The sequence below is a fragment of the Pungitius pungitius genome, chromosome 4 (assembly GCF_949316345.1).
Source record: "Pungitius pungitius chromosome 4, fPunPun2.1, whole genome shotgun sequence".
Lineage (NCBI taxonomy): Eukaryota > Metazoa > Chordata > Actinopteri > Perciformes > Gasterosteidae > Pungitius > Pungitius pungitius.
The window spans coordinates 8,485,566-8,499,989 of record NC_084903.1 but is presented as its reverse complement, the minus strand read 5'-3'; the positions used below and the strand labels follow the sequence as shown (position 1 = coordinate 8,499,989).

Genomic DNA, 14,424 nt, shown 5'->3' with positions numbered 1-14,424 from the left:
TATCAAAGCTCCTGCTGATCTCCTGAAACGAAATCCATTCATTAACACTTTATAGGCTAGAGTAAATAGAGTGTTTATTACTGCCAACATTTATAAATAAATTAGTACCAATCAGGAAGTAAAACACCAAGAAATCTGACAACCCAACCAGACTCTTTTTTTAATCCTTAACTTCGAGCCCAGGGGCAGTGATGGGATTTGTCACATGACCATGTCGGGGTCGGACATAGTCACGCTGCACATCCTCGCCGGCAGATGTGACACAGTGCGCGCGGACGCGCCGCAGAACGCCTCCTGCCGCCGCGCACGATGATCCAGCTGCTCCTCCACGGACCCGGCTGCTGCTTCTGGAAAACTCCACGCGGAGCAAATCAAGTGGTCAGTTGCTGAAAGAAGCGTCGAGACGTCTCTTTTTTCCCCTTCTTCTATAGTTGATCTCCCTTCGCGGGCTCCGCCTGTCCCGGGTTTGCGGTTCCAGTGTCCATCCACCGGCTCACCTGCAGAAGTCCAACGATGCGCTCCCGGTAAGTCGCTATATGCACAGTGAACTTGTGTCATAATACTTAACTAAATTTCCCCATTGTAGCAATGCAGGGGTACCAAACTTCGTTATGAGTTTCTTATGCAATGCATGATTTGTATTAAGGTTAACCATTATAGTTGCACAAAGGCTATCTATCCATCTCATATCACACAAAGTCTCGAATCACCTCTGACCCATTTACCTAAAGTCTATGTAGCGACAATTTACCATCTTGTCACTAGTAGAGGTGTTTTGTAGGGCTATCTGACGCGTGGTTCCAAATGAATCCAGTTCCAGTCCACTACTGCATTTTATCTTCTTTATTTTTTGCTCAGTTCTGATGCTCAAACATGTTACAATCCATAGTTCTGATGCACCATGACTCTTGATCCTCACCCTTGATCCTCACGGTCAAAAACTGTTTGCTTCCCCAACACCCCTATTCCCTTGCTCTCTGATTATCTATATACACACCTTAAACCCATACTCCACCCAGTGTTCTCCAGTGGAACTACAACAGTCAAAAAGAGAGCATAATGGCTCTTACAGTCTATATCCATTCCAATAAAATGTCATTCAGGCTCTCTTGCAGGCTTTGGTCCAATCCCCAGGCCACCTTAAGAATGTTTCATCATATCCTAAGGCATGATCTTTGCCCTGGATGTCATTTTTGCAGCATTAAAAACAGCTGAATTCTACAGCTGCCAAATTCCACCATCAAAAAATGCTTCTCCTCAACTCCCACGGTTGCACTTAGATATCCATGAACGAATGTTTCTAATGCTAAATCGGCCCAGACATCCGGTCACGATTTAAAAGATAATTCAATTTCTTTGATTTTGAGTCAGTCAGTGAAAAGGGTATTTAGCGCAGAAGTTCACCTGATCAGTCCTCCTGTCCGTCCACAGGTTCACCCCCCTCCTATTTCTTCTCCTTGTGGCCCCCGTTTTCTCCTCCTCCTCCTCCTCCCGGCCCCAGTGGGTTCTCCAACGAGTCCCTGTGGTCCTCGCACAGCAGACCGAGGCCCGATCGGTGCCTCACTTCCTATCTCCGGCCCGCCTGGATGTCGACTCCCCCTGTGACCCAGAATGCCACAAGAAGGCCCCTCGGCCGAGCTACTGGGACCTGCGGCGTCTGCTGGCCTATGAGACACTCCACTCTGACGGTCAACTCACCGAGACCGCCATTGGCATCTATGGCTACGACCCCAGTCCAGACACCAGCCCGGCCTACTCCGCACCGCCGCCTGGGAAGGCCGGGCGCGTCAGGCGGAAGCGTCAGATCTTCGGCCACGATGGTCGCTTTAGCATCGCCGGTCAGGACTTCCTGTTGAAATATCCATTTTCGGTGGCTGTCAAGCTTTCCACTGGGTGCTCTGGTACATTGGTGGGGGACCGTCACGTCCTCACAGCGGCACATTGCGTTCACGATGGTAAAAACTATGTGAAAGGCGCGCAGAGGCTCCGGGTTGGGTTTCTCAAAACCAAGCAACGGGACACACGGGCTTCGTCCACCAACTACACCAACCATGTCGAAGGGGGCCCCGGTCCTTATGACCCGCCAACCGACGACAAGATGAAATTCCAGTGGATCAGAGCCCGGCGCACCCACGTGCCCAAAGGATGGATTAAGGGAAATGCCAACGACATCGGGATGGATTACGACTACGCTTTGCTGGAGCTCAAGAAAAGCCACAAACGGCGCCACATGAGGCTGGGAGTCAGCCCCCCGGCTCAGAGGCTGCCCGGGCGACGGGTCCACTTCTCAGGATTCGACAACGACCGCCCCGGCAAGCTGGTGTACCGCTTCTGTCGGGCCGGTGAGGAGACGTCGGACCTGCTGTACCAGCACTGTGACGCTCAGCCCGGGGCCAGCGGGTCAGGAATCTACGCCCGGATGTGGGACGGCCGGCGCTGGGAGCGGAAGGTGATCGGCGTGTTTTCTGGGCATCAGTGGGTGGAACGACAAGGCGCCTCTCGGGAATTTAACGTGGCAGTGAGAATCACGCCTCTCAAGTACGCGCAGATCTGCTACTGGATAAAAGGAAACTTTGTGAACTGCCGGGAGGGGTGAGGGGTCAAAACCACGGGGGCCACTGCTTCCTTCCCTGGGGGGGGGGGGGGGGGGGGGGGAGAAACCACCATTGTTTGTAGCACTGACGTAACATCGATGTGAACCCATTCCTTTAAGTTAGATTCTCTCCCTCTCCTCCCACGTGCCAATATAAGTCATACACTAAATAATGCAAATAAATACCTGAAAGACTCATTTCTATAAACATGAAAACACTAATCACGTTTATGTTAACTGGGGAAACATTGCGGCCACGTGGTTTTGAAGAACAGGAGCAGATTTCTCTGCAGTCGGATAACAAAAGTTATCTGCGAGACCCTCCGATCTAGAATGTGGACTGAACAGCAGGCCCTCAGACTAGGGAACCCTTCTTCACTATGTATTCAAGCCTTTCCTCTGTGCTAATACTAAAGATTTCAAACTGTTGATACTATTGATGTTTTCCTACTGAAATGTTTGTTTTTGTGTGTTTGAATGTACCAGTCAGCTACCAAAGGTGCTAACAAGTTGCTAACAATGTATCTCCTGACTGAATGATATTAAATGACAGCAGGTTACAGCACGTTTTGTGAGTGTTGTGCTTTGGTGCTTAGCTCCATCTGGTGGAAAAGAAAAAACACTACAGGTGTCGAGCATTTGGCATAGCGGGTCTTCCCGAGCGCTTTTTACTGAAATCGAACAAAAATTTAATGAAATCTATACAATAAATTATGAAACTTATGTCACAGATTCACCATTTGTCTGCTCAGACAACATATTACACAAACAAACTGTTTGAACACCATTTGTTTTATTCTGGATGACAAAGGGTATGTTTATAAATGCTGTGGGTAAACTGAACCGTGTAAAAGCTGAAATATGAGGACCAGCTTTGACGACTTCTCCAGCAATGACACATTCAACAGGTCAAACCCTAAGTCTGAAGATGCATCCTGGGATATGGCACATATAAAATAAGACAGTTTGTGACCCAATTTCAAAACACAGACATCAGAATCCATTTTAATTAACACCTGTACGCTAGAGGGGCAAAGTGCTCAAAAGATGAACCTCAAAGCTTCTCAAATCTTTTTCCTCTTTGCCAGCTGTGAACATTTGGGTTTTACCACAACAGAGAAGGCAGGTTGAATGCGTCTCAACAATCAAGTAAGACCTGATATTAAAGCAGGCTTATAAGTGAACACAAAATATCATCTTTTGGTGTCATCGTGATAATGGTGAATTCAAGGTGACATAAAAGTACCTCCACAACAAATAAAAAATAAAAACCTGTGATGGTGCCGACTCCACGCTATCAACTTAAAAAAAAAAAAAAAAAAAAAACACATGCCAGTTCAGGTGAACAGCAACATTCAGTTAAACAATTTGCTACATTCATTTGGAAAATGATCAGAAACAAGAGAAGTACCAGAGCTGATTTAAGGGGCAGAGTTTGCAGACAAAGCAGAATGTGCGTATGAATGACCCTCATGTCTAATCAAGAGAATCCTCACACTTCTTCTGATAAGCAGAAGAGCAGCGATGACCCAGATGTTCACACATTGACATCTCAAATGATTTTCCCCCCCTCCTCAGTCAACTTGAAACTTGACTAAAAGCCTGCAATTCACAACCGGTAATATCGCTCTTTTTTTCTATTGATTGCCACGTGGATGCTGAACAGTCATCTGACCGCAATCTTCAATACTGCCCCAAGTAATGCGTCCCTGTCCCAGTCCTCAGATGTTAGAAGACACTGTTGATGCCACTAGTATCTCAGTCCCCTCTCACTAGTCGAGACCCGGGTGCAAGTTTGTACAACCTGCTGCTTCAACTACCCTCCGGATAGCCAACACATGTGAAACAAGCAAGTTACAGAGCAGAAACACAGCAATAAAAGTGACTCGGGGAGAACAACTCAAACACTAAATTCAAACAAAAATCCAAGAGTAACATCAATTTGTCGTTTTAGAGTGGCTGGTAGGCAGATGTTTTGCCATTTGACAAAAACAGCACGCTCGTCACTCCTAATCTTTGTGCAGACATTAAGCCCCTCTGCTGTGGCCTCGTATTTCTCTCCCATGAGAGCCAATAAGCTTATTTCCCAAAATGTCAAACTTCTGCTTTGAAAGTCCCCAGTGAAAACGCGCTTAAGATGCGCAGGCCTGCCACCCCAAAAAGCTGCACCAGTTGTTAGTGGTCTTAGAAAAGCCTCGGGGGCGAAGCCCAACCGGCATCCATGATCTCAGGCACATCTCCACTGAACCCAAGTTTACTCTCAGAGGCCAAGTCCCTTCTGTGATTGGCCACCTGCACCTAAAATATCTTTGGTGAGAGTCACCTCTTCGCATTCCCTGACTTCCCTGTCGCCTGGCAACAACAAGCTCATGTCCTCAGTGTGATAATGCCCGGCGTAACTCGAAAATCGTATACAAAATAAAAATATTCTTTAAATAGGTATATATAAACATTGCAATAAAAATAGAACCGTATCAAAACACGATTGCGAGTTCACAGTCCGTCCCTTGTCCTCCAGGAGGCAGCACTAGTCAACCTTTCAGCAGACCGCCGTCTCCTCTGCGTCCCGAGTTCGTGGTTGAGGTCTCGCCGTGCAGAGCCTTTACTGCGACTTGAGCCCCAGACTGCCGGATGACAGAGGGTAGGAGTAGGCTTTGCCCAGCACAATGCGGTCTCGGAGCAGTTTAAAAAGGACATAATAGTTGCAGAAGAGGATAAGGCCCAGAGACAAAGTGTGATTCCAGCGCTCAGAGCGCAGCAGAGAGTACAACTGGTACAAAACCACGCTGGACTCGATCCAGATCAGCAGGTTCAGGATCCGCAATGGCTTGTGGAACAGGAACTGAAAGACCAAGAGACAGGACAGGATCAGAAAAGACCAGAGAGAAGACTTTTAACATGAAGGGAGGGACACTATAAAATGAGCACTTCTGAAATATGATAGAATACAGGAATCATAGCAGAGGTGTCAAGTCAGAAAGCTTTGACTTGGTGCAGAGCATATTAGGTCAAGCTTTTTCAATCTGGTTATTCACCTTCCATGATTATGTGGTTAGGTTTTCCCGATTTGCTCTTTTTTCTACTTTGACACATCGCTCTGATGAGCTACTTAAACATGTCAGCTGGTGGCCTCAACGGCCCCTCATACATTTTTTTTCTTTTAAAGCCAAAGCTGACCAAACACATGTGGCGACTCCGTAGCCGTTGGTGCACGTGTAAACTAATTTTTCTGTGCCAAACGTAGCTTCCATTGGTCAAAAGACCACAAGTCACAAAATATTTACTTACATAAAACCTTGCGTGGGAAACATCAGAGGGCAGAGCGACATTATACGGTCCGATGGCTTTATACAGAGATCGACTGTGTCGCACCAGCACCCCCTGAGGCCATACGGTACTTTCTGACCACCTGCAACACAAATCATCACCACCACAGCAAACAACCATTAACTATTGGCACCAGTCATTTTGTAACCAGCATGTGCGTGACTGTGTGGAACTGTGTGCACAAAGCACCACTCACACATGCTGAGGTGCGTTGCTGTACGAGCCGTGCTCCAGTTTCTGCCAGCGGCCCAGGTGGGCAGCCGAGCGATGGAGCAGGTCGCAGTAGCTCGGGGGCAGCAGCTGACTCATCAGCATGACGAACGCATTGATCCACACCATGATCAGATGCTCACATGACCAGCGCATATCATAGTACTGGGTGCTCTGTTGGTGTAAACCGCAGGTATGAGGCAGCATGAAGGGTAGCAATGGGACAAACTCCGCACTAGAAGGCATCAACGCTCACCCAGGTAAACGGGTACCAACCTTAACGAAGCAGAGCGGCAGGAAGGCCACGTAGTAGGCGCTGAATAACGAGTTGAACAGCACCTCCTTTATTCGCCGGTTGAAGTCGCTCTTCAGCTCCTCCACCTCTGCTCGGATCAACTCCGGCGCGTGCGAGTGTGTGTGCGGCGGGCAGGTGTGCGTTGGCATGTGCGGCGGGCTGGAAAACTGCTCTCTGAGGTTCTCTCGCAGCAGGAAGAGAAAGTCACGCGGTCGAAAGAAGGGGCTCTCCGCGAGGTCGGACTGCTGCTGGTCGACGGCGTAATCGCCGTCGGCCGCCGCCGGTTGGCTTTTCCCTCCCTCCTGATGGAAACAGCATAGCGGGACGTACACACCGAACCTGGCAGAGAAGGACGACGGCGAGCCAAAGAGGACAGGGCAGCGGGGTTAGATTCAAATGATGGCAGGATGAGTAGTGGAGCCGTTGGATGTGGAAACTAAAACAAACACTCACGGGTATCCCAGGAAGAGGAGGTTGAGCACGGAGTGGTTCTTGCAGAGGTTGACCAGTGTCCAGCAGAGAACCCAGCCGCACATGGTCAGCAAGCTGAGCCGAGCAGCGATCAGAACCACGTAGCGGAGCAGCGACCCGCCGCCACCGCTTTGGGACACCTGGACGAGACAGAGTCAGTCGCACCTCAGTGGGGTTTGACTCCCACAGGGCGGATGTGCTCTAAAATGGATCCACTTACCTCTGAAACAATGGTCCAAACGAGCCTCCTGGCCAACATGACAGTGATGAAGGTAGCCAGGTGGTAGTCCATTAGATGAAAGTTCTGCTCAAATAGAGAGAAGCTACCATCATATATCAATTTTTAAATTGTACATAAATTAGACCGTAACCTTCACTATAAAAATACACCAAAAAGAAAGAAAAAAAGTAGTTATCAGCAAGTAACCAATGTCTAAACCACACAAAAATGGCTTCCGATTACAAAAAGAAAGTAAAAGAACACAACCAATCTTGTCGAACTCTGCAGCGTCTTTACTGCAGATTTCAATCTCACTCAATTCTCTAAATGAAAAAACATTTGTTCAAACATTAAGGAAGAGTTCGGGCATCAGGTTTTTTTTTTTCCTTTGTTAAAGGTGTTCTTACCAGCGAGGTGGAGGCAGCGGGGTGGCTGTACGGATACCACCACACCGTCCTGTAGATGTTCATGTACTGGACAAACAAGGCCACGAGCAAATACAGGAAGAGCAGGAATTCAAACAGCAGGCCGCTGTCCAACGGGAGCTTTGGGATCCTCGAGTGACGCACCGGCTCCGGAGTGATGAGGGACGAGAGAGGGGGCGCGGACAGACCCACCACGTTACTGCTCCTGAGAGGACACGCACACATGAATGCGGACGATGCTTGGGACCCGTCATGACAGCTGTACCCGCTTACGCATCAAACCATGAGCGTAGGAAGATGCGTGAGGCTGTGCCGGTGCTCACCTGTTCCTGAGGCCTGTTCCATTGCCCACGTTGCCTCCAACCAGAGTCTGCAGGGACGGCAGAGCAGAGCGACTTAGCTGCTGTCTGCTGGGGCCCCTGCGACCTCCTGGCATGTTCGCCAGTTACCGCGGCAACCACGGATGCCGCCGGGCGACCAACTGCTGCCGGGACTCCTCCCCTTCTCCTTAACGTGCCACCATGTACAACAAGGCCACTGCGAGGGAGTAAGCAAAGACAAGACCGCGTCAAAACAGGAAAAGTAAACCTCAGACCACAAACCTGAGGCCTAATCATCATTTACGCCACCATGGAGTCAGATTAAAGTACCAATGTGGCCTGAGGGGTTCACTTAACAAAACAAAATTAGTAATACATAAAGAGTACTTCAATTGTTTCTGGGGGAGAAATTAGAGGACGGTTTCCTTGCTGGTTTCTCCATCAAGTGTTTTTACCAACCAGCTTCTTAGCAAACTGGCTTGTTATGATCAGCCACATGACGGGGACGGAAAGCCATGTTTCTACTGAGCTTCGTGTGAATATTGTGTTCTTCCACACGTCTTTAAAATCTGATGTGTTGAGCGTGCTTGTCTGTAATGTTTAATTTGTGCAAGACGTTTAGTTTTCGGGCAACAAACAGACCACAGACCAAGACTTCTGACTGAAAAAATAAAAGCCATCCTACCATAACAGAGACCAACAAATCTGTACAACTGTTGAATTACAAGTAGAAGAAAGTGTCCTTGAAAAAGACAAAACTCCCAACTTCAGCATGCGAATAGGCAGGTCCCAATAAATACACAATGACTTATCGTCCTGTGGTCATGACCTTGATATTGTGTTTGTATCACGACAATGTCACAAACACTTTGGACAGCTCGGGTCTCACCAGCTTAAGATTTGGCAATTGAACAAAGCAGTTTTAGTTAGTTGAGTAGACTTATCTGGTATTTAGCGCATTTTATTTTGTTTTCACGTTCCAATTATGATGTCTGAATAGCTTCAAGAATTTGAAAGATTCATTGCTGGTTTAAAAAAGGGTATACTGGCATTACAACAATGTCATAAAGTGGTCCAAAAACCATTATTTTCTGGAAGAATCCATTAGTAGTTGCAACGGGCCGTCCTGGGAATCACACCAACACATTTATGTTTACTCTTCCATGGAAGTCTCAGAGGTCAATATTGAATCATCTGTCAGTTTGGCTCTGACGTGAAGTCGTGTCAAACTGTCAGCGTAGTTCTGTTTAGCCCTCTGAGACCTGGCAGGGTTTTCCCCAGGAAACACCGAGCACACGCACTGCGTGAGCCACTCGCCCCGACGTGAGCCTTCTGTGGTTAATTTAGCTTAGTGCACGGCTGCCCAAAACAGGATATTTTTTTATGTCCCTGTATTACCGATAAGTGAATGCATTTGGGATTTTTGTAAAGGCTGTCAATACTTTACTACGTACACCTCCTTTTGAAGGGACTTTTTCTAATGTGTTCATGTGTGCGTGTGTCGTTTTTTTTGCCGGCACGTCCGTCCATGTTTTCAGTCAAGTGTGGCAATTAGAACAGGATAAGACTGGCGGCGCAAAGAAAACCGCTAGCACCCCCCCCCCCTCCCCCCGTTGACCGATCAATTTGGGTCGCGGCTTGTCATTAAGGGGTGATGGTGGGTCCCGGAGCCAGAGCAGTTGAGAACCACTGATTTAGAAGGTGTGCTTTGTTGAACGGCTTTGCATGTTACCCTGACACTCAAAATATAATATTAAATCTTCAGTTGAATTCAAAAGAGCTCCATCAAACATCTCCAGCAATGGAATCTGTTTCTACAGAAGTTCTTGAAGGTGTGGTTAACTGTAGACGGTTTGGTGCATCACTTTAATCCTTTGGCAAAGGACTGCATGGAACCTGACTCAGAGCACTTGGCGTTTCCTTTTAGGATTCACTTCCCAAAAATGCTACAGGCCCTCAAAAGAAATGATGCTTATTTTCTTGTGCAAAACAATTAAGTCCACTAACAAACAAATGGGTTAATGTGCTCAAGCATGACAGGAACGTCCGCCTCCAGCAGAGATACGAGTGAGGAAAGAACAACAACCAAAGCAAACGAATTACTGACCCGTAATCGAGAAAATGGGATTTTTGTGGTCTTCAATAAAAAGTCTGTTTGGGTATATAGAGATTTAAGATCTCAAAACTTTGAGAATGTTCAAAGTTCGAAACTTTCCGTGGGAATTAACAGGAATTTATGGGATTAAACTGAAAATTTGGGGGTATTTTCAGTAACTATTTTGTTTTTACAGCAACATTTGTTTTTATGAACAGTTGCCCAACTCCCGCTATTTGATGCAGCCCAACAGACGCGAATAATTGAGGTGATGGTGTACTTTAGTGTGAACACACACACACACTACTACACACACACTACTCTCACTGCTGCTAACAAGCTAGCCTACTGCATACAAATAAACATGTCATTGAAGGTGATCAAGATGCTCGGTAATGTCAAAGACATTCAAACATCACAGTGTTTTACGTTTCGGGCAGACAATGTTCCCAACCAGCTGCCCTCAGGGTCCAGCTGAGCGAGGCTCGCATAGTCTTGTTCTCAGATACATTTCAAGTTCCCTGTTATATGCTTTCCCTCAAAATGTGGTAATGCTGGCGAATGGTACCTTCCCATGGAAAGTTTCCACCCCTTTTCAACTGCATCAAGCACACAGTTGGATCATTAAATAATACTTAAATATTTCATCAAATTTACTGTAACCAAGCAACCGTCCTACTAAACCACTTCCTGATTACACCAGCAGCATCTACGTGAATAGTTATGGGATATTTGTTTTCAGGCAGCCTTGCTAAGACGGCCGTCTTTGTGCAAAGGATGCTGAAGGGTCTTTGTTTTAAAGCCAAATGTTTTAATCTGAAATGTAGTTGTGTGGATGCAGCCCCAGTGTGTTATCTCTTGAGGGATTTAAGCTACACCAGCAGACACTTCACACAGAATATTTCCACTGTGTAAAGAATGACATCAACAATGGATGGTAGATTCATGAACTCCGGAGCTCTCCTGTGAAGCACCATTTAGTGTGCATGCGCGTGCATACACACGTGAGGGAGCATCAAAAGAGAAAGGTGAAGAGAAGGTGGACTACTGCATGCAATGTTTTTGTGATTCTTGGAACACTCCTTTGTCCACTTATTGAGCCGCTAGCCCAAACACGTCCTATATTTCAGTTAGCTCACCTTATTTATGCATCAGTAATGGGCCGCCTCTATTTCAGGTTTGCTAGTAGGCCGGCAGGAACAATGTCTTTTTTTGTCTTACATCTGGACTCTTTCCTGTTACAACAGTCATTTGTCATAAAACATTTAGCGCTTACTTTGCAGAGAATTTTAATTTTCAAAACATGTAAAAAGTCCGAATGAAGAAAGTTAGGAACTATTTATTGCTTCTTTACCAGCTTTGTTTCCAAGAGTTAGTTAAAAGATAAAATGTTATTATCAAAATGGTCAAACAATAATGTAAACAGAGAGACACAAAACAAGTGGTTACATATAAAACCGTGACATGCAGCTTTCTCCTTTTAGAAAATAAATGGTGGATTTTTTAGGGTGAAACCCCTTCACACCTGAGTGAACTGAAGTTAAAGCTGCAAGGCAATTTAAATAGCTTTTCCAAACAATGTTCTGTTGTGCAATTTATTAATTTGTTATAGCCAGCCAGTATGGTAGTTTAAATAAGAAAAGATTATTTATTTGTTATTGAATTATTTACATTTATATCTTAATCCAGTTGAATTAGAAAATTGACAATAACTATGGTTGAGATGCTACTCAATTTAACCTGGTTAGAGAGCTTGGTCATCTGTCCAGGGCTGACCAAATACTGGGAGGAAATTTGATCCTCCTGACCTCCAGTTGACTACCCTTCATGCAGCAGAGGCACTGAACCCTTTAATGAAGCCTCAGAGACAATGCGTGGTCTACGTCCTCACAGCTGCAGATAAGGTTCAGTTCCAGCACCAGAAACACCTTCAGCCCGTCACTGGCTTGATGACTTGTCCAATACTCTCCACTGTTGACAATCAGGTTTGAAAATGCATCAATACAAAAACATGAAACGTTGATGGTCACTGATAGCTTCCTTGGACCAAAACACCAACCACAGCCAGATAGCATCTAGCCTCCAAGTGTGTGTGTGTCAACATTTCTTTTATACCCATTTAAAAACACGATGGGGAGGATAACGGCACGCTGTGTCCACAGCGCAACTTCGATATATAAAAGATGAATCTTCAACAGGAAGCAGCCGTTAACTCACAAAAATGCATTGCAAGCTGGGGTCAAAAGTGAAAACAGGAACTACGAAGTAAAGAAAAGAACTACAGAGGGGGGTTGCAGGATGGTACTTTGCAATTTTGTGGAAATGCAAAACGTGTCTAATTTCCCCTTAAACGAAAGTCCTTTTAAAAAGATGTTGAAAAAATGGTGGAATGGAACCCAATAACTTTCACTCAACTAGTGTAGCACCCGATTTGTATACAAAATGAGAGGTGTAGTTATTTACTTTTACGTATTTCCAGTTTCTGGTACACCTCCACTTCATCTACAAATCGGGTACCTGTGAAGTCATCCCACTTCTTATGCTGAATAAATTATAAACCAATAGCCTCTTGCAACAGCTGTGAAATGAATGTTCACAAAGCTGCAAACAGGCCTTTTTGTGACAGCATTATTTGTTTGACCTGACAAACATATTACGGTATTATCGAACAGGACGCATCACGTCGATTAAACGCCCAATCAGAATGTAGTTTAGATGACCTGAAACATCTGCAGCATTAATACCAACATTCAAGTACGGGTTGAATGCAGGGCTCATACTTAAAGGGGTACTTTCACAGAATAGGCAGAATAATACAAACTATCTGAATACTTCCTCCGGCACGGTTGAAAAGGTGACAAGAAGCGGGAGAAATTATTTTTTTAAACGTCGAGTCTGCGAGCGCTTTGTCAGCAAGAGACTTGCGTGCACATGCTCCAAAGGAAGAGCAGGCAGCCGTCTCGTTTGTGCTCACGGCCGAAACTTGTGGGCACACTTTTAACAACGACGTTCACACGGAACTGTGGTGGCCTGCAGCGAGCGGCTAGCTTGCACATTTAAAGCGACATAGTTTTTTTGTGTCTTTGTCGTAATCTCCGTAAAGCCATCTTTACTCACACAACACACGGCGGGGTGAAGTGAACGAGGATGCATCAGTCAGTTGTGTGGCTTCCAGGCGGACGAGTCCAGACCGCGGCGAGCATTTTCTCTCCCCTTCCCAGCTTCAATGTTCCCGGCTGCGCTGGTGAGGCGACGAGTTACGTCGGCACCGGTGATGCGGAACGGGAGCTTTCTCTCCGGGTTAAACACGCACTAAACGGCTTTAAAAGTTAGCCGCGGGCTTCGGAAGCAACAGTATAAAATGCGTTTCACAGAGACCGACGTGGCAAACCCGAACCTCCGCTCTCTGCAACGTCATCAACGAGCGACGCGACTGCACAGTCGCAGTTAATAAAGCGAGCTGCCGTCCTGCAGTCAGTGCAGTGTGCTGCTTTTAGTTTGCATTGACGCCTGTGTTGATTGTTAATAACTCTCATCAATGTATTTTTGACCATCATATTTCTGACTATCCAAATCCAAAGTTTATTATTATTTAACTAAAAAAAAGCATTTCCTTCAGAAAATGCATTGGAATACTCAATGCTGAAAAAATGCTGAACATACAGAAGTGGCAGAAGAAATTATTATTTTTTTTAAATGCTGAAAAAACAATAATAGTAGTATTTTTAATAATATTAGTAGTAGGTGCAGTAGTAATAGCAATATAATGCTAGTATTTGATAATTGAAATTGTAGCACTTTAATTGTACTTATAATGGCTCTTATCTACAGCAAGTTGAAAATCGGCTTATTTAATGACATTGCACTTTGTTTCTTGTTCTTTTGAGTTTGTATCCATATGGTTGAGATGCACTTATTGTAAGTCGCTTTGGATAAAAGCGTCAGCTAATTGACATGTAAATGTAATTCGACTTATTTCAACAAAACAGCTTCATTCTGAGCTTTACAATTGAGGGTCATAATTTGAAAATGACGGGATGGGTTGAGGGAGGGGGGATTTAAGAGACAGAATGTTTGTCCTTCAAACTAAGAACTAACTCAATTGATAGGCTTCATCACAAACATAACAGTATGAATTCCCTGCATGGAGCTTTTATTTTGAAATTGGGGGATTGGGGGAGAGAGAGCTAATGAGAAGAGGATAAGAACAAGCAGGAAAAAGAGAGAGAAAGATGGACAGAGACAAACCAAGAGAGTTAATGAGTGAGTAAGAACGAGGGGGCAAGACAGAGAAAGAAAGGGAGAGAGATTTTTGTTTTGATTTTGAAAATGTATCTCGGGTAATCAGTTCTGGACTCCTCCAGCATCTCTTTCTCTGTCAGTGGGCCGCCCCGCTCAGGATCCTCTTCAGCTGGACGCCTCACTTGGTCCTGGTAGTGCTCACCCCTTCCCGTTTGAGTCTGAGGAG

At 45.7% G+C, this 14,424-nt stretch overlaps 2 protein-coding genes across 2 annotated transcripts; one reads left to right on the top strand and one right to left on the bottom strand.

The window, feature by feature from the left end:
• The first annotated feature begins 242 nt into the window (after positions 1-242).
• LOC119225930 (serine protease 23-like) lies at positions 243-2,634 on the top strand. The gene is made up of 2 exons (XM_037483753.2): positions 243-524; positions 1,432-2,634. The coding sequence occupies exons 1-2, from the start codon at positions 514-516 to the stop codon at positions 2,594-2,596; spliced, it is 1,176 nt and encodes a 391-aa protein (XP_037339650.2). The 5' UTR covers positions 243-513; the 3' UTR covers positions 2,597-2,634.
• Positions 2,635-3,142: 508 nt separating this feature from the next.
• tmem39a (transmembrane protein 39A) lies at positions 3,143-13,397 on the bottom strand. Its single transcript, XM_037483744.2, has 9 exons — positions 13,074-13,397; positions 7,865-8,078; positions 7,524-7,746; positions 7,117-7,200; positions 6,879-7,036; positions 6,407-6,764; positions 6,117-6,304; positions 5,882-6,002; positions 3,143-5,435 (listed from the first exon to the last, which is right to left on the bottom strand). The coding sequence occupies exons 2-9, from the start codon at positions 7,975-7,977 to the stop codon at positions 5,196-5,198; spliced, it is 1,485 nt and encodes a 494-aa protein (XP_037339641.2). The 5' UTR covers positions 7,978-8,078; positions 13,074-13,397; the 3' UTR covers positions 3,143-5,195.
• Positions 13,398-14,424: the final 1,027 nt, after the last annotated feature.